Raw genomic sequence first — 20,856 nt, 5'->3', positions numbered from 1 at the left:
AAACAAAACCCATTATTTGATTAATTTTGAACCATATATTAACATTAATACCATGTGTGTATATTATTTTCTGCTTCTATATTGTCCTATTGCTTTTTCCCAGAAAGCATTTAAATAGCATCAGAACTAACATGTTTATTCTTTTAGTGACCCTACAAGATTGAATACAGTTTGTGTTAAGATGCTATCTTTGTATGTCATTTAACTTGGCTGAAAAGATACAATTATTAGTTCATGCTCTCTCAATATTTTTAGAGACAGAGAAAAGTTTAAAATGGATGGTCCAGGGGGCTATTGTGTTGGGCCAATGTTATAAAATGTTTCTTAAAAATTTTTGAGTCAATGGTTTGCTCAGCTAGTGAACAGAAATTTATTGAAACATTGTGATATGCACTGTAAGCAACAGTGCCTGTTTTTATTAATCTAGTTAGGAGTAAGTACATGGACAGGTGTGTACACACATGGAATGTCTAGACAACTGAGGACAAGGGATATGTTATACTAAACAAAATGGTTTGAATATGCTTGACTACATATGTTTGGAAGGACTGGACTATCAGATGACTGAGAAGTATTGGGTATTACCATTGGGAGGAAGTTTATTTATTTATTTTTGGTATTGTCACAATGTTTATTATAGTTGTCCAAGAGTCCCAAGTCTTTGGTGAGCTCAGATTTGAGCTCATTGCTGCAGCCATATTGTGAGTTGGATGACTTTTCTAAAGTGCTGTTGCTAATAGAGTGTGTGTGAAGGATTCCCTGGCTCCAAGAGCATTTGGAGATAATCTTTTGAAATCATTTGTGCACTACATTCTTGCTGCTTCAAGCATTGAAGGCTTGAGTTAATTGGAAGCAAATTAGCCTTTAGAGTATCACCTTAATGTGTCAAGAGCATGAACTATCAGATATAAACTGAATTTTCAAGAACTGCTGGTTTCCTTGTTTTCATATTTCTGTTTGGTACTATGTGTTAGCTGTTGTAAATACCAAATGCCTTTAGAAAAGTGGTTTAAGAATTAAATAATCAGAGTGAAATTGCCAAAAATACCATCCTATTTTATTGAGTGAGTAAAACTTCTGAAATACTCAGGGTATAATATTTTATTTTATAGATAAATTTTTATTTTGGCAAAATAGATATAACATAAAATTTACATAGCATACACTTTGACCATGTTAGCCATTTTAGGTATATAGTTCATGGAGACTAATGTTTAATTGTTTTCTAGATTAATATCCTCCTCATTTCAAAAGATAATAAAAACATGACTTGTTCCTTAAAGTGTTACATTAAATTTGAATGGACAAACATACTTTGATATAAATGTAAAGGAAAGAATTTTTAGGTGTGTATTTGACCATATGAAGGGAAAATTTTATATCATATGTTAAAATCTTATCCATTAAATATTGTATCTGATTGTCCTGAAAATTATTGAAGGTGGATTGGTAACATCTCCATTACAGATTTAAGCATTTCAGGGCTCCCAAGTGGTATGTATTTGAAAAAATAGAAAAGCAATATATCTGTGTTTTATATTTTAACTAAAAATTTAAAAAGCAAGACTCTTGGGTAAAATTTTAGTTCCTCAAGAGTAGTCAGGTATTTATTGCTTTTAGAAAGTATTTTATGATAATTAATTATATACTGATGCTGAGTGTGGAAAATATGGTGCATTCTGGGTTTTTCAGATGTCAAATAAGTGGAAAAGACTTGTTCTGAATTCCTGGTCATCAGATGGTGCCAGACACTGGAAAACACTTGTGTTTAATGAGGACTTTCAGATATTTGTCATTTACCTGAAAAATCGGCTACTAGATTTGGTACAAAAAGCATTTCCTGCAAACTCAGGAATATAACTATCATAATTAATTCTGCATTTGAATCTGATGGGCACAAAGGCATTTGGAAAATAGGGGTCATTACTGAGGTCACTCTGTTATTTGTTTCACACCAGCTGAGTCATTCTTTGGCTAACCCCCATAGGAAAGGCAACTGGATATGCCAAGATGCCTGTTAACAATGATACATGTGCATTTTGAGGAAGAGAGATGGTGTCAAGAAGGTGAGGGTACTGGTGACAGAGTACATTTTTTATCTTAAATTATTCTTGTGGTTAATTTTTCACTTGTAAAGAAGAATTTATAATTTGATATTATTTTTACCCATTGATCATCTGAAAAGTTTGTAGCATCTTGACTATACCTCAATTTGTGATTTTATCTACAAAAGGACCCTGTACCTTCCAGGTAACACATGGAGTTATTGTGTTAGGTCAGAACTGTGATCAGAAGTTCATGCAATTAGGATAGTCACAGTCTTTACACTTCTAAGTCTTTTTCCTGGATATGGTCATTGACACCCCGCTTTGTTTCTCTGATGTCAGTGGAGATTGTGGACCCTGTGGATATCTATCTCAACCTCCTTCGGACCATCTTTGACTTTAACGCCATTAAGAGTTTGCTGACTGGGCCAGGCCAACTGAAGATCCGCATTGATGCAATGCATGGAGGTGAGCTAGTGGTTTTCCACAAAGTGGTGAGTGAGAAATGTCAAGCAGTCTTCTTCAAATGTTGGATTTCTGAGATTTTGAGGAAGTTGGATTCACCAGTAATCACACAACTTGTGTGTGTTCAGGTATTTGGAAGGTTCTGGAAAACTTAAGTTCTCTAATTTCTTTTTTTTCAGCATAACATGAAAACAAAAGTTGAATAAATGAGTTTGAGGCTATGTCTGTGAGAGTGTGGAGTGGATTAAGACTGTATTTATTTACGTGTTTGTGATCAAAGCACATGCTGTAATTTAAATAATCAAGTAATTCTAAGTTTGTTATGAAAAAAAATCCTCACCTCATTCTTTTCTCAATTTCCTACTTTCAGAAGTCAACACTTTTTAATTCTTGTATTATTATTATTATTTTTTTTGTATTTATCTACCCTGTCACTAAATGTGAATACACTGTTTCTGGTGACTTTTCAGTGTTGAGCATCTCTGACTTCATACCATGTTAAGTTCCCTTTGTGGGCCTATGCAGTCATCTCCCCACCCCCAGCCCCTGGATACCAGTTATTTGCTTTCTGCCTCTATTGTTTTTCCTTTTCCAGAAAGTCATAGGAATGGAAGCATAAAGTTTGTAGACTTTTACTTCAGGTTTCTGTCATTCAGCATAATGTTTTTGAGATGCAGGCATGGTGTTGAATATATCAGTATTTGCTTCTTGTTATTGCACAGCAGTATTCCATTGTATTGATGTACCACAGTTTATTTATCCATTCTCTGGTTGATGGAATTGAGGCTTTTACCCCCAGTTTTTGACTATTCTAAATAACATTGCTATGAATATTTACAAACAAATCTGTACGGGAACGTATATTTCCATTTGTCTAGGTTAAGCTCCTAGGAGTGAGATTGCTGAGTCTGATGACAAGTGTATGTCTAACTATGTAAGAAACTATCAAACATTTCCCCAAAGTAGACGTACCATTTATATCACATGCGGTGCCGGAGTGCTCCAGTTTCTCTCCATCCTTGCTTGGCATTGTCGGTCTTTTCGATCTCAGCCATTCTACTCTATCTTGTTCATTTCTACTAGAACATGATTGATATATTTTTTTTTAAAGTTTTCTTCTCTCTGTATAATTTATTGCCTCTAGGTTTCTCTTTACTCTTTGTTGGTTTCACACTTATGTTAATTGTGTTCCTCAAAATTTTGGTGGTTTTTGGCTGGGAGCTCTGAGCCCACTGAGAGTTGGATCCTCCATGGGCTTTGGTCTAAGGGATTCTGTTTGGGCTGCTTTGTTCTTTCTTTTGAGCTGATTATATTCCCCCCAAAAAAAGATCTTCTAAGTTTTTGCCTTAGCTTTATGTGACTTAGAGAAAAGAGGTCCTCTTTCCAAAGAGTTTGAACAATATTTATGGACTGGAGCCTCATTACCAGACTTATACCATGTCCATCTCTGAATCAATTACTCTAGCTGGGGACAGAGGACATTAATCAGGTAGACCTAGGTCACCTCCTTAGCCGTGGGTGCAGTGGGATTTAGCTGTACTCAAACGATATGGATTAAGATGGAGAAGAAAGTGGTTTACCAGAAGAAACCCCAAAATGCTGCTACTAAAGGAAGAGAAATGGGCACTAGGCAGTCAAAATTAAAACAATGATAAAAACAAAAAATGTTTACTGTCTGAGGATATACTATGTTGGTGGCAAATATATGAAAATGATAATTTACATAGATCTCACCTAACAGGATTACACAGGAGTACTCAAATGTGCCTGATGTGCTACTGCAGGCTCTGTTCCCTTACATGTGGGTGGAACTCTCCCACCCATGTCAAATATATGTTCTTCTTCAAGTTTCCCCAGGAATTCTGCTTCTTCCTGGAAGCCTTACCTGTGCTCATGGCTCCTCTTAAACCATTGGATCTAATTATTTTATAAATGTGCTTTGAATGGCACCTCTTTTAATTTTACCACTCCAGTCTCTCATCTGTAGCTTTGACTCATCCCATGATTAGATTAAGAGGCCAGGAATATACAAACTACGTGCTTTGCTTCTGTCTCTTCAATATCTAACACAGGAGTTCTATATTAAGCATTCCATTCCAGGGAACAGGGAAATACTATTCCTTAGCACGTATTTTGCAAAATGTGCTTAGTTTTATATGCTACATGAGTGGTTTACAGTGTTTACACATTTGGCAATGTTCAAAGATTGCACAGGCAAAGGACATTGTAGAACCCATTAGTGCTTTTGCATATATTTGGCTAAAGCACTTAATACATGAAAAACAGCAGGTAATGAATCATTTTTATATGGTTGATTTCTTTCAGGCAACATATTAGAAAAATTGGGGGAGAAAAACTTTGTTTAGTGGGATTATTGACTACATTTTCTATATGCCTAACATAGTCACTGGCACATAGTTGCTCAATAAATGTAATAAATGTGAATATTATTTTCTGCTGTGTCTTGGAAAAGCCTGTAAAATTTATCTTTTTATCCTTCGTGATTAAGCGGGCTTGCTTGTTCTTACCAGAACAAAATACCAAGGGGAAAGGATTCTGCAGATAATTCACATCATTGTATGTCTTATTTTTTCTTTTTTCTTTTTTTTAGTTATGGGACCGTATGTGAGAAAAGTTCTGTGTGATGAGCTGGGGGCCCCAGCCAATTCTGCAATAAACTGTGTTCCCCTGGAAGACTTTGGAGGGCAGCATCCCGACCCAAATCTGACATATGCAACAACCCTTTTGGAAGCCATGAAAGGAGGAGAATATGGATTTGGAGCTGCATTTGATGCCGATGGGGTAAGTATGAAACTTTTCTGTCTGCTGACTCTTTTACCATGTTTTGAGCCAAGCATTGAAAACCAGAAAATTAATGAACACATCTGGAGCTGACATGCACAGGGCATGTGGACCCTAACTGGCTATGCATCTGTTCTCTTCTTTAATGGCTAAATATTGCAATTAAATAGTCACTACTTTTTTTAGTTTCAGATGAACATGTGTTATAAAGAAGCTATTTCTTTTAAAAATATTCATATAATAAATCTTTATTTATAGCTGGTTTTATTGAAAACACCCTGTTAGGAACCAGCTATTCAGTGATAAGCTCTGCTCCCATTCTGTTTGGAAGGAAGCTGGAATTAAAGCTATGGAGGCCACTGAAGCATGAAGTAGTCATGCACATCTCAACAGGTGGAACACATTGCTCGTTGTGTCAGGATTCTAGGCCCTTGATGTTCAGGGATTTATAAGGATTCCCATGCTCTCTTTGGCCTCATCCAAATGGTTTTAGGTTGTTTAAATGTAAGATGACAGTAAAGTGGCTTGGGATGATTATGGGAATGGGCTGCTTGTAGCAGATGCTTCTGTCTGATAATTTTCACACATTCCTTCCCACAGGACCGTTACATGATCCTAGGCCAAAATGGCTTCTTTGTGAGTCCTTCTGACTCCCTGGCTATCATTGCTGCCAACCTCTCTTGCATTCCATATTTCCGTCAGACAGGAGTTCGAGGGTTTGGGAGAAGTATGCCAACCAGCACTGCCCTAGACAGGTAAGCAAGGATGCCACTGTTAAAAACACTTTATGATAGATGTCTGATGTCAACATACCCTTTGTTGGCAGCTGGTACTCATTCTCCTCTAATCCTCTGTGAACATGTTGAAAGCATAGGAACTTAGAGACATGGTATGGTTTACCGGGTAGAAGTACCGAAGATCAGTTGGCCTGAGCTTGTTTCTTATTTCTTATTTGAGCTCTGTGCCTTCATTTTCTTACCAATAAAATGGGGGTAATGATATCATCCTTACATTGATCGTTATGAGGTATGAATGAGGTGACTCATGAAACACATTTAACAGGACAAACACTTTGTACATATACTTCACAGACTAGTAAAAGAACTTACTAAATATGAAAGTATATATAAATGAAGTGGTACAGAGTATGGAGATTGAGGTCAGAACATATTATTTATAAAAGTTTGCTTGTACCTTCATTAGCTCTGTAAAAATGGGATGGTTTATTGTTAGAATGCTATGAGAGAGCGATGGAAATTGCCCAGGAGGAGATTGGTCAATGTTGACCAATCACTATGCAGTAAATCTCCTTTCTCTTACCCTTATTACCATCTCCTATCTTGACTTACAAAACAGTGAATTTGAGTCTAATATTTTAAAAACAGTATATATTATTATTAAAACAGGACATGTGCATGGTGGAAAGTTGGAGAACACAGACAAACAAATAACAAAATTTATATTCCTTACTGAAAATCTTTCCATAATATATATTGTACCAATATAACTAAAATACATAATATACACAACATGTATGTAATTTAATGCCAAAAGGAGATCAGAAAGAACATATTGCTTGTAAGATGTTTTTCTTGTCCATTAACAATCTCCAATGTTCTATTAATACAATTTTGTGGCATGTGAAACCAAGATCATATTTTAATTTCCCCCGAGTGTCCCCCAAATGTCTTTCATGATAGGATTCCATCCAAGACTTACCTGTTGCATCTCTTAGGTCTTTTCTTCATCTGGTGCAGTCCTTTTCTCTTGTATTTAATGACAGTGATTTTTGAAGAAACTTTACCAGTTGTCCTGGGGAGTCCCACCTTCTGGATTGTGTAGTTTTTTTTTTCTTGTAATGTTCTTCATTTAATCGTTTATCAAGTAAAAATTTGTATAAGTGAAATGCATAGCCTTAACCGTTCAGTTCACCAAGTTTTGAGAAATGTATACACTTCCATAACCACCACCCAGGTTTCCATCACCCCATGTCCCTCATAGGCAATCATTGCAACAGTTTCTATCACCATGTGTTTGCCTTATTTAAACTTCGTACAAATGGAATCATGTACTATATACTTCTTTGTTGCTGTGTTTTTTATTTACCTACATCTATAGCATGTGTTAGTAGCTCATCTCTTTTTTGTTTCTGTGTGGTGTTACTAATACATGAGTTTATCCCAATTTATTTTTCCAATCTCCCATTGATGGACATTTCGACTGTTTCCAATTATTAACTGTATGAATCATGATGCTATAGCACTCTTATATAATAATGTTTTTGTGGACACATTTTCATTACTCCTGAGTAAATATCAAGGAGTGGAATGGTGATTTTAGGATAGATGTAATGTTTAATTTTACAATAAAATACCTGGCTTTCATTCTATACTCTTACTTGCAATTTATGAGAGTTCCAGTTGTTTCATATCCTCAACAACATTTAGACTTTATTTTAGCCATTCTAGAAAGTGCAAAATATTATTTCATCATTGTTTAGATTCACATCATCTCAGTTACTGGTGAGGTTGAGTTCAATTCCATATGTTTACTGACCATTTGTGTAACTTCTTTTGGCATATCTGTGGAATGTATCTGCTCATTTTTAAAGTTAAGCTCATTATACTTTTATTATTATTGATTTGTAGAGGTTCTTTATATTTTTTGGATAAGTCTTTTGTCATATATATATATATATATATATATATATATACACATCTATATCTCAAATATTTATTATTTGAGAGAGATATATATCAAATATATATATATATATATCAATCAAATATTTTCCCTGCCTCTTGCTTGCTTTTTATTTTCTTAATTATGACTTTTGATGAGTAAGTTTTAAATTTTATGAAGTCCAGTTTATTAATAATTTTTATTGTAATTAATTATGTTTATTATGTATATTTTCATCTTCTATGAGAAATATTTACTTACTCCAACTTCAAAAAGATGTTTTCTCTCTTAGAATCATTACTGTTTTAACTTTTCATTTATGTTTATGATTTCTATTAATTTTTATGTATGGTGTGAGGTAGTAGTTGAGGGTTATTTTTTCCTATGTCTAGTTGTTCCAACCCTATTTATTGAGAGAATTTCCTTTCCTCTGAATAGCTTTTGTGTCTTTGTTAAAAAATCAGTTGGCCATATATATGTGTATCTATTTCAGGATTCTCTGTTTTGCTCCCTGATTTTATTTGTTGATCCTTATGAAAATATTACACTGAAATCAGGTGAATTTGCCAATACGTTTTTCTTTTTTTTTGTGTGTGTATATCCCCATCCATTCTTCCATCCTAGATCCTCTGCATTTCCACATACATTTTCATATCAGCATGTCAATTTCCACCAGAACCTGTTGGGATTATGATTTTTGTTTGTTTGTTTGTTAAGTCTATAGAGCCATTTGGGGAGAATTACATTTTAATAATATTCAGTCTTTCAATCTATGAATGTGGCATATCTATCTATTTAGATTTTCTTTAATTTCTTTTGTGTGTATTTTATGTTTTTTAGTATAAAGGTCTCCTATAATTTATAATTTTTGTAAAGAAATATTTCTGTTTTCTATATTTTGATGTGATTATAAATGGAATGGTTTTTATGAATATAATTTTCCAGCTGTTGGCTACTAATGATTAGAAATATAATTGATTTTTTAAAAATTGACCTTGTATTCCTTCATCGGATGCCTCCCACTTTACTTTTCTTCTTTAGGTGATATTGACATCTAGCCCATAATGGTGAACTAAACACAGTTTAAGATTCTTGCATAGCTGTACCAAAGAGCAGGTTTGAGTTCATTTACATTTACTTATATCCTTCTTCATATTAAAAAAAAAAGCTTAATAAAATTGTACAGAATGAAGCAAAGAATGGGACCATCTCTAGAAATTGAGAATTTAGTTATATAGGACCTCGAGTGCTATATAGGTTACTTAATATTATGAAATTGTGTTTAATAATAATACCTTGCACATATATAGCCAATCTTACAATGTAGAGAGAATTTTCATACAGTTATTTCACTAGATCTTGGTAATAATTTTATCTCTATATTAATGATACTAACCAGTGATCAGAGAAGTTGATTTTTACAAGGTCCCACAGCTCATTAGAAAGTGTCAGGATTTAAAACTAGGTCTTCTGATATAGTTTTCTAATGTATCTGCCCAGTAACTACAACTAGATTGGAAGGGTCCCTGAGAAACCAGTAGAGAATATTGCCCAACCCTCCTGTGGGGTAGCCAGCAACTTTTCAAATGATGGCCAAGCGAGGCTGGTTTTATTTTGACAACAAAAACCATTTGTCCTCTTTTCTTGTGGAAATTTCCCAGTACTTCTTGATTTCACTTTATCCCCCCCTTCCCTATAAATCTCTGTGTCAGTCAGAAACTAGAGGCCTTGCTTAGAAATCTCACAAAGAACCTGTTCTGATATGTAAGTGACCATTTAAAAGGATTATTCATGCTTGCTGGTTGGGATTCAGACATTCTGTGGGGCTCTGACGTGGTGATTTGTTTTGGGTATTTGATCTGTTGTGTAGCTCCCAAGTGGATTCTCATGATGGACACTTCATAAGCTTCATTCTTCCTAGGTAAAATTAATGCAGCTTCAATATGTTGATCTTGTCAGTGGTTTCCTGTATAGCTTATTTTTTTGAATTAATAAAATCATAGGATTATGTCCATAAATGCCAGGCCCCCAAAGAATAACAATTGAGTAGCAGAGACACATTAAATGACCCACTTGCCTAATCTCCTGGGATTCCAGAATAAGGGGGGGGGCCTGCACCTTTGAAACTGATGAATTATTCAGACAAACTTCCATTGTTCACAGATAATTGTTGTTTCCCAAGGGAAGACTTTCAGTGTCTTTAATTTCTACTCTTACAGTGTCACTAGAACAAGGATTCCGTTTACCTCAGAATAATAAAGTTTCAGCCCTGAAAATGGCATTCTTTTGGGGCTTTGTCATTCTGAATATGTCTGATCTGTGGTTATAGATGAGTCTTTGTTGCTGAAAATATTTTGGTTCACATGATTTGACAAGTAAAGCTCATTCAAAGTATATTTGTGGCCTGAGGTTTGTTTCTACCCCACGTAGAGGTATTAAATAATCCTCTATGTCATCATCCTTCAATAATATTTATGAAGCACCCATCTGTGCTTGGGGCTGTGCTGAATGCTGTGCAAAACAAGGCAAACACACAGGCTTGAATCCTCACTGGGGATATTTACTCTCTCAAACAAGGCCAGCATCCGTGGAGACATACAGAGGAGCCAGATAGGAGAAGTGTTTTGACTATGAGGAAGGCCATGGGAGGTCCACACCCATGAACATGGTGGTGAGGGAATAGGTTCTCTTCTACCCTTTCTTTGCTCTTTGTGCCACCCTTGTTTTCCACCATTTATTCACTCAGGAGATAGTTATTAAGGACCTTCTATCTCCTATACATGGTCCTCTACCATGGTAGAAATTTTAGTCTAATGGGGGAGACAAAGAATTAAAAAGTAAAGAAAAATTACAGAAATGCAAATTGTAACACAGGATGGGGAAGTGAACTTGGTGCAGTAATAATTGGTGGGAAGAGAGCATCCTGCTTAGATAGAGTAGCCAGGGAAGGACTATCCCAGGAAGTCATAATTAGGACCAAAGAGCAAAAACATGCAGCTGGATCTGGCTGTGATGCTGGGATTAGAAATGACCCATAGACCACATGTGAAAATACTTATTCCTGAGACTGTAGTTTATAACTATTTGTTGCCAATCTTTAATCGAAAATATGTACTGTAGTTTTATCTTGAACATATTCATCTGGCTGTTGGAATTCAGACAGTGCTAATCCTACAAGTATGCAAGTATCTTCTGATCTGTGGTGACCTTGATCCTTGCTACATCCTTTAGATCTGGGCTATTTCATCCCCCAGATCAGTCATGATGCATAGCAGTAATGGGAGACACAGTGATGTGAGTTAATATCTAATTATCTGGTCTCCTATACATTGCTTCTGCTATAGGATTATCGGAATTATTTTGCCTCATATGTTCATGTCTCCTTTATTAAAATGACAGGAAAAAAAAAGAAAGAAAAACTCTTTATCATTGTAGTTAAGTGTCCTCAAACTTCACAAGGCAAGAAAGAGATGGCAGCTTCAAATGAGGATTTTGTAATAGGAACTTAAAAACCTGCACCATAGGGACATGAATCAACAAGGACCTGGAAGCTGTTAATCCCCTAGGACTAAAGGGTCAAGGGGAGGGATCAGGTAGCCATAGCCCAGGGAGGCCTGGCTTGTGGGAGATGGGCCTTCAGATGGGAGCTGAACTTGCCAGGGAGGGACAGATGCCCCACTGTTTTGTTTCTCTTGCTCTCCAATCTTCTGCTGGTACCTCCTATTGACCCAACCAGGAAGCCAGCAGGCAGCCTGTGGAATGCTGCTCTGGGCAGGAGAGCAGGGCCTCAGTGAAATGGGGTTAGGGGTTAGGGGTGAGGGAGCGACCAAGGGGCAGCCTGTGTAACCAGCACAGGGGCCTGTCATTTTGGAGCTCTATTTGCTCTTCAAGTCTCATCTTCTCCCCTCTTTGGGAGACTCAGGCAGAGAGTTGATTTAATCAGGGACCAATCCTTTCATAACTGATCTACTAGAAGCCCCATTCTTATTATCTCAAAAAATTGATGTATTCCTCTTTTTTCTGATTGACTTTCCCACCATAGACAACCACAAAATATGTTTATTGTTTATCCTTTTGTTTGTGTAAATTGTTGTTTCATTTGCATATAGATTTCAATTATTGTGGTGAGTTCTGTGTAATTTATACTTGATTTTTAATTTTTTTTAAAACTTTTTTTCCACTATAGACTGTTTTAGGACCCTCTTGGTGGCTGTGCGTACACCCAGGGTGTTGCATCTAACTGTGGCACTGCAGCCCCCAGTCACTGCTCGCTTAGCTTCCTGAGCAATGCACAATCAGACTGTCTCTCATTTCCTGCCACAACTGTTAATGCTGCATAGGCTTCTGTGAGTGTGTGTGAGAATTTCTTTGAGTCATGTATCCAGGAGCCAAATTGTTGGGTCCGAATGGGCGTCTGTATTAAATCCATTTTGATGAATGCAGGCAGGTCAGACTCCAGAATGCCTTCCCCAGTGCGCTTCCCCTATCAGTTCTGAGTTTCTGCATCTTCAAATCCAGACCAATGATTTTTATTGTTTAGCTTTTGTTTTTTTTTTTCCAGTGTAAAATAGATAGAATAATATACCATTGCTATTTTCATCTTTTACATCTCATTAGTGAGTTTAAGAATGTTTTCATATGCTTGCAGAATTTGGGGTCTCCTTTTCTATTAACTGTCTGTTCCTGTCCTTTGCATATTCTATTTAGGGTTCTTTTTTTTCCCTTGATTAATTTTCAGAAATTCCTTGTGCATTCTAGATATTAGACTGTTGTCAGTTTTAGGCACTTCTAATTTTTTTTTTCTTTTTTTGTACCAGGGATTGAACCCAGGGATGCTTAACTACAGAGCCACATCCCCAGTCCTTTTCTGTATTTTATTTAGAGACAGGGTCTCACTGAGTTGCTTAGGGCCTTCCTAAGTTGCTGAGACTGGCTTTGAACTTGAAATCCTCCTGCTTCAGCCTCCCAAGCTGCTGGGATTACAGACATATGTCACTGTGGCTGACTTCATCTTCTTTCTTTGGAAAAAAAAAAGTCTCTGAATTCTATATTGAAATTGATATCAGCAGACAGATCTCATATGCAACTCAAATGTGACATGTATTAATAGAAACTTCTCTAATTCTCCCTAAAATTGCTCTTCTTGAGTTTACTCTCTGAGTGACTCATTTACTACTCTGATAATAAACTTTGCAATAATATTAGGCTTCTAATCCTCCCTCCTATGAATCAGAGTTTTGTTACAAAAATCCATTCAATGTTTCTGAGTCATCCTTTCTTTATTCCTACTTTTACTTTGCTACTCTGGTTCTCATACTCGTTGGCTTGGACTAATGCAGTAGTCCGTGGACTATCCAGCCCTCCTCTGATTATTTTTTGGACTACCCAAGGACAGTTGTTGTAAAGTCACACAATTCTCTCCCTTGCTTAACATTGCTTAGTGGCTTTGAATGCTTGCAAAAGGATATCCCATCTCCTGATTTTACGACCTGTGTAAGCCCCTGATTATGAATATCTCCCTCTTGCCTACATTCCTTCCCTGCCTTCTGGACATGTGCTGCTTACCATTTCCCACACTCTTGGCCTCTCACAAATGTGTTCCCTTTGCCCACCCCCATCCATTTTGTTCTTCCTTTTCTTTGAAAGTTTGAGGCAAGCATCACCTTATCAGTGAGTCCTTCTTTGATATGTGTTCTCTCCACCCTGAAGCCGCGCACTGAACTTACTTTTTAAGGATCCCTTTGTCATAGTCATCACCAGCATTGAAAACACTGACTTGTTTCCTCACATCCTGGTTGTACCTAGTGCTTGGCTCAGGGCATGTTCTTGATAAACACGTATTGAGCCAGGTGCAGTGACACATACCTGTAATCCCAGCAGCTTGGGAGGCTGAGGCAGGAGGATTGTGAGTTCAAAGCCAGCCTCAGCAACTTAGCAAGGCCCTAAGCCACTTAGAGAGACCCTATCTCTAAATAAAATATAAAATAAAATATCTGGGGATGTGATTCAGAGGTGTAAGCGCCCCTGGGTTCAATTCTAGTACCACACAAACAAACAACCCCACCCCCCAACAAAAAAACAAACATCCTAAAACAACAACAAAATGCATAAACATAACCATTAAATGCACAAATGGGATTTCTTCCCTTTGTGAGTACTTTTTTAAAATTCATTTTGAAGAAATAGTAACTAAAACCCCCCAATTCTTCTGACTTTAGTATAGAGATAAATCTGGCTGTGCTACCACTTGTTTGTAGAGGAAAATATACCTACATGATAAGAAGAGAGTGGACAGTACTTAATTACCCAGTCTTTTTGGGGGTATAATAAAATTGTGTCTGACTTGGTTTTCATTTACAATTTGTAGCAAGTTGGATGTTTAGTAATGACAGGTGAATATTGAAGCCTGTAGCACATATGACTTCATCAGAGTGAGAGAAAAGGAAGCAATGCATAGCAATTTCCTAGTCAAAAATTAAAAGGTTCAGGCTTACCATAGCCTGAACTTAGAATGGTTTATTTCTTACCCTGGTAAATGGGAAGAGGAATGGACTCATTATAGGACATTTATAGGTGTCTAACATTGCCTTCCTGTATGATTTTTTTTGTGTTCACCTAGTGAGAGAGATGTTGAAAATGGTTCGTTCCATTATTTAGTGTTTCTTCGAGTTGGTGTCTGATGAGAGAGTGATCTTGGGCCTACACTTGGCAGAGGGCATTTGTGTATTAGCTAGCTAGAGTGAGAAGAATAAATACACACTTAAGACCAGAAGAACAGGAGACCTGGAGGTGTTGCAGAAAGCTTCTTCATTCAGTTTCTCAGAGCCACTTTTTCTGAGTTGGTCAGAAAAGCTTTTGGATGAACATTAGATGACCAGAGTTCCAAAATATATAGTCATCATCACCCTCCCATTTGAACTGAAAGATGAACTATTTTGGAAGTCAGCTCTCTCTCATCAACTATATTTGCAAGGATTCTTGGCTACTCCTTGATGCTGACTCTGGAAGGGTATCGTCGTTATTAAAGGTACTCAGTATCCAATTCTCAGTCCTTTCACTGACTTGGTCCCCTTTGCCTTTGTTGTTCCTCTGAGCTTTGGTGGACTCAGCTATACGGGACTTCACATCACCCTGTGTGATAGGGCCTAAAGACCATTTGAAGCATAGTCTTGGTGCCATCCAGTCTACAGCATGTAATTAAGTGGCATACTTCCAGTGGAATGTTGACTTCATGGCCTGCCTCATTTCTAATCTTAATTTTTGCGTCTGTCTGGTTAAATGATCTTTTTTTGTTCCTTTGGATTTAAAATATTTATTCACTTTAAAAACCAATCCCATTAGTTACTGCAAAGAGGAATATGCGTTGATAAAAATGTCCCATATTTTGATTATGGTGGTAGTTACACAGCTATGTACAGTTGTCAAGATTCATGAAACTGTACGATGAAAAGTTATAAAAAAATGATGAATTTATTTTTAGATTTATACTTTGATAAAGGTGATAAAATAATCAAACCCTACTTATTTAAAAATAAAATAAAGCCCCTTTCTGGGTCTTCTTTTATGACTGGAGTGAGGAATTATTACTCTCTTTGGTTAGTCCCAGTTCTCAGCATAGATATGAATAAAGAGGCCACCAATAAACTTTGGCCCTGTGCCAGAGAGGGGCATGGCCTTCAGAATCCCTGTCCTCTGTCATCCTCTGTGGGGTGAACCAGAATGTAAAAACCCTATCGGTAGTCTTGCCTTCTTTGGAAAAAACTTACCTTTAGAATTGGAGCTTTTCCTATTTAAAAGTCATTAGTCAGACCTACTGGTGACCTGAAGGATGGGAGGAAGACAGGGAGCCCAGCCTAACTCTGATCTGTCCTCTTAGTCCAGTCACCAGAGGAGCCTGGCACCAGGACACTGCTTCTGAATGAGGGACGTTGATAAGACATCTGAGGCCTGCTGACACAACTGGAGGGAAAGTGTCGGTGCTTCATATTTTGCAATGTGGTTTTTCACTCCATTAATTTAAAACAACAAATTTTAGAGTGGAGTTTAAAACTCTGGCCTTCTAAAGTAGTGGTAAGCGGTGCCTGTGGGAGCGCTGCTTAAATGCTTGCTAAACATCACCCATTTCACTCCATCCTCTGAGCTGAGGGAGGATGGAATCTAAGAGATGCACACAGGGTGAATCAAACAATTGAAAGCTTTGCCTGATTGGCCAAACAATAGAAGAGAGTGATTGCATTTTTATTTACAGTGAACCCTGTCATAGTGTCTTATTCGACTATCAGCACAAACCCTAATAAATACATGAGGAAACTGTTATTATGGATATTGTGTTTATGGAAGAAATATGGTTTTGACAGGTTAAGTAACTTGCCCAAGGTCACACAGCAATAAAGATGCAGCTGAGATTGGTACCATTAGATCACATGACTCAAACCTCATAATCTCTTTACTGGTCCTCTGGTTGAGAACAGGAGAAATTCTGATTATTCCTTGAGGGAGAGGTATTTGTGCAGATTGGTGTGGGGATCCAGGCTGAGAGGGTCCTATGTTGTCCAAAGGGTGATAGATGACATCAGATAAGCATAACTAATTTCAATGCAAGACATTTTGTGATTTGGACCTGAACGTGTCTCTACTGTTTAGCAAAGAACTGGGAAGAAGCAGTTCCTGGCTTTAACTTAAGAATTCCAGGGAAATTTTGTGGAGTTCAAGATAAAGTTTGAATTTTATGCCTTTGTGGGAGGATCTGCTTGACATTGTGAGATCAGCAGGAGCAACAGCACCAAAGAACATTTATCAGGTTTCAGCAGTGTTGCTGGGCTATATTCTGTGTGAAGTGGGTTAAACAGAGCCTTTCTTCTCTCCAAGAGCTTTAAATCTGAGACGGATGACACTGATGACCTGAAACATGAAAGACATCGATTAAGTACAGTGGGTTCCTTTAGAAAGTAATGCGTTAGCAGGAGGCTCTAAGACGTCATGCCTAGAAAAATAAAACTTGCCAGCTCCTGTCTATGTGCTGCTGAGGTGAAGGTGGAGTCAAGACCTGGGGAGCCATTCATCTCATCTTTGATCATGTTCCTGCCTGAGGTTCAACTTTGTCATTTGGAATTCCAAACTCTTACAGTCCCTGATTCCATCTGTGGTTTATATTCCAACATAGAGGACAACTCTTTGGTATATTGAGACCTGTATCTGGGAATGCAAAATCTGCAACCAGGACTTAGATTGTATCACTCAGGATCTTTGTGCAGTGAATGAGAGAAAACTAGCTGAAATGGGACCTGAATAGTAAAGAAATGTATTGGCCTGCATAACTATAGTAGACTTGGCCTCACATAAACCTTGATCCAGCAGCTCAAATGCTACTAATTTTTGACCTGGAGATTTCCCTTCACCTGTTCTGCCTTAGAAGGTGTCATTTTCATCATCAGGCTCCTTGCGTCTGCCATTGTAGGCCAGAGTCTAGGAAGCTAGTGTCTGCAGGATTTCTAGACCTCAGACCATGAACCACTCTGTCTATGGGAATGGGAGAAAAAGCCTTTTTTTCCAAAAAGAAACTAAAAACCTAACCTTGAATCTTGATTTTGTTGAGGTTTGTACCTTGTGTGACCTACTGATTTGCTGGAGCCATGAGAGATGGGATAGGCTGACAGTCTCAAGCCCCTTCCCCTCATTAGGTAGAGCCAAAGGGAGGGTTATTCCATTTCAAACCAAATGATGGATGATGGATGCATTTATTCTCCAATGCAAGATCTTGAGTTTTTCCTTTCTGGAAGGAGTAAATATAGCAGTTTGGGACCTAGTAGATGGCAAAGGGTGTAATTCTGGAGTGGGTATCCAGGACCCTCTTCCTTTGACCTCCTCATGGCTCTGTAAACCCTTCACTACTCAACAGTAATTCACAATAGTATTCAAGTGGCAACCCTGGAGCTTGCCTATGACCTTTGCATATGCACAAATACAGTTGCCATCTGTTCTTCCTTTCCACCTTTTTTATTCCTTTCTTCCCCCTCCCGCCTTCCAGCTGTTTCTGCCTCCTTCTTTTGCTTTCTCTTCTCTCCTTTGTCTTCCCTTACTCCAGTCTTTCCTTCTTACCTACCTCCCATGTTTCAATTTTTGAAAGACCCATCTTTAGCGCCTCCTGTGTGCCAGGCACACTGCCTGGATCTAAATATTCCTGCTGAAGCTCATCTTTACCATCAACAAAACTTATTAATTTTCTTTGTGTAAGGTATTCTGCTGGATTCAGAGAGGTCTATCAATGTGAACCTCAAGGGCAGACCTGGGAAGTATTTCCAAACTCTGATGGCATTGTATCCTACAGATAAAAGACAAGATTCTACTACCTGTATTTTGGGGAAGGGTGGGGGTGGAATAAGAATGTTCTAGAGAGAAGAATTTTAAGAAGAGCAAGCATTTATGATGCTCTCCTCTCTTAGCTCCCTTGGCCTCTGCATTCAGACTATCTGTGTGTGAATTTTGATTCTGCTTTCTGGCTCTTTGGTCTTGGACTAAGCTATCTTCTCAGGGTTTCCTCTCCTAAATGAGGATAATAATAACACCCTTTTCACTGAGAATTAAATGAGATGCTTAGAACAGTGCCTACTCACAGTATGAGCTCAGTGAAAGTCTGCTATTATTATTAGATGATGGCGTTTTCTAGAAAACAAACTGAAGCATGGACAGACTCATCTCATGACTAGTTTCCAGTTCTTCCATAGTAGAGACTAAACCTGAGTCAGTACAGATCCTGTACTGTTCATGTAGAAAATAGTGACTGTGTGGGGGTCCTAGCTGTGGGTCCCTCACTTTCTACAGCAAAACAAGGCTTTGTGAAGACTATTGTGTGAACTTCAGAAAGCCCTAGGGTATTTTGTAGTTTTTTCAGATTATCTCATATACATATGTCATTCCATATACGTATGTCAAACTTTTAGTTAGTGACCCAGGAATAGATCCACCGTCTTTTGATCCTTGCCTTATAACTAATGTCCTATAAAGTGGTTACAGATGAGAAATTTCTTGTTCACTTTATCAGGTGCTTCTACAGAAAATATATTGGACCTATAAGCCCTGTCTTTTTAGAAAATTTTACTTTCTGGGAAAATATTGGCTTTCTTTTCTTCTTCTTCTTCTTTTTTTCTTTGCTTTTAAAACACATCTGTGTCTGTCTGTATTCTGGCTAAAAGCCATTAAACCCTGCTATAACCTGAAACATTTATCCCCACCACTAATTGTGATGATAGGGTTTTGACTATGCATTACACATATATCCCCTTAAAACATATTATGTGATTTGTGTGCACATTGTAAGCATTTGTCCATTTCCTAATCTGTTTAGTAGTTCAGCCAAAAGCTACAAAACTAAAATAAGAGAAATACCATAACCAAATGAATCACTATGTGATATGAAGAGATTTATACAAATGACTTTCTTTGTTAGGAACATAACACTGTCTACTTCCTTTCTTAATAGCATCTCAACCTTAATTTATTGTAATAATTGTTTTCTGATTTTATCCTGACTTTAGAAAAATTCACAAGATTCTCTGGAGTCCCTTTATCAGCAAAACTGTTAGCCAAATCCCCTAGAAAGAGACTAGGAGGGGAAGGGTGGGTGTGCCTCCCCAAATGGAGTTTCTTTACATGAATGTTATCAAACTGATTGGGGGCAGGAGCACAAGGAATATGAGAGTGAAGACTGATCCAGACAAGGCCACTTAAATTTATAAAGGAAACTTTTTATCTAATAGCCAACTGTCAGGGTGGTTCAGAGGCCAAAAGGCTGGGTTGTTGCTCTGATTGTGCATGACATTGAGCCAGGGTGGGTGAGAGTCAGGTTTGCATTATTACTACAGTGAAACACCAGAGGCAGTTAATGTTATAAAGAGAAAAGGTTTATAAAGCTCACAGCCTTGGACATTCAGAGGAATGGCACCTGCTGGCTTCAGTTTTAGCCAAGGCCCTTTCAGCTACTGTTGTGTCATGGTGGACGCACACTCCACCATGTATGAGGAAACTCTTACATGGCCAAACAGGAGATGGTCAGAGAGAAAACAAGATTGGGATCCCACAATCCCCTGCATGGGCATACCCTGAGTGGCCCAAGTACTTCACACCAGGCTCCATCTCCCAAAGGCCCACCATCTCGAAATGGTGCCACTCTGGGGACCAAGCCTTTAATCCCAATGGACTCTGGGGTTGCAATTAGAGCATATCCAAATCCTAACAACAGCAAGGCTGGCTGGAGGGAGGTCTCATGCAAATGCAGTTAAAAAGAAAAAAAAAAAAACAGAAAAAGGGATGCCAGTGTGTGAATGGGGGGTATATCTGATTTTCCAGCTGATCCTTACCACTTCTCAGAGCCTCATTCTCCCTGATCAGAAGTGAATTAGTCATGGTTAAGATGGTGACCCTTCTCCACAGAGCCCCCTGACACCCACATTCCTTCTGTCTCATAGTTTTACCTCTCTTGGATGTAATCTTTGCTCTCAGGGTTCAAGATGGTGGGAGCTCCAAATACCACATCAGCATTTAGTTAGCAACTAAACCATGAAGAGAAGCATCAAGGAGAAGGGCAGAGGACATATATTATCTTTGAAGGAGGTTCACAGAAATAGTTGACACTTGGTTATTCTAGTGGCCAGAATGTAATGGTATGGTGATACTTAGCTCCAAAAGGAAGTTGAGGAATGGCAGGCTCCATTCTGAATGTCCACATGTGCAGCTAAAACTCATGGGTTTTCTCATGAAAAGACTAGGGGATTACAGTTGTACAGGGACGAGAAGCAGTCTCTGCCATAGCTCTAGATGGTGTCCCGAACATTCTGAGCAGAATAGTGTAGCCTATCTAGATATA

General features: G+C 37.9%; 1 protein-coding gene across 1 annotated transcript in view; it reads left to right on the top strand.

Annotated features, from left to right (window-relative positions):
* Positions 1–20,856, top strand: part of Pgm5 (phosphoglucomutase 5) — a 177,877-nt gene that overhangs the window by 22,332 nt on the left and 134,689 nt on the right. Inside the window, exons 4-6 of the mRNA XM_046459415.2 lie at positions 2,388–2,513; positions 5,122–5,312; positions 5,913–6,067. Coding sequence (XP_046315371.1) covers positions 2,388–2,513; positions 5,122–5,312; positions 5,913–6,067 — 472 coding nt within the window. The remainder of the gene's footprint in view (positions 1–2,387; positions 2,514–5,121; positions 5,313–5,912; positions 6,068–20,856) is intronic.

The sequence above is a fragment of the Marmota monax genome, unplaced genomic scaffold (genome assembly GCF_021218885.2).
Source record: "Marmota monax isolate L192 unplaced genomic scaffold, Marmota_monax_Labrador192_F-V1.1 WCK01_AAM20220418_F8-fsc00059, whole genome shotgun sequence".
NCBI lineage: Eukaryota > Metazoa > Chordata > Mammalia > Rodentia > Sciuridae > Marmota > Marmota monax.
This window is presented reverse-complemented; position numbering and strand designations above follow the sequence as displayed.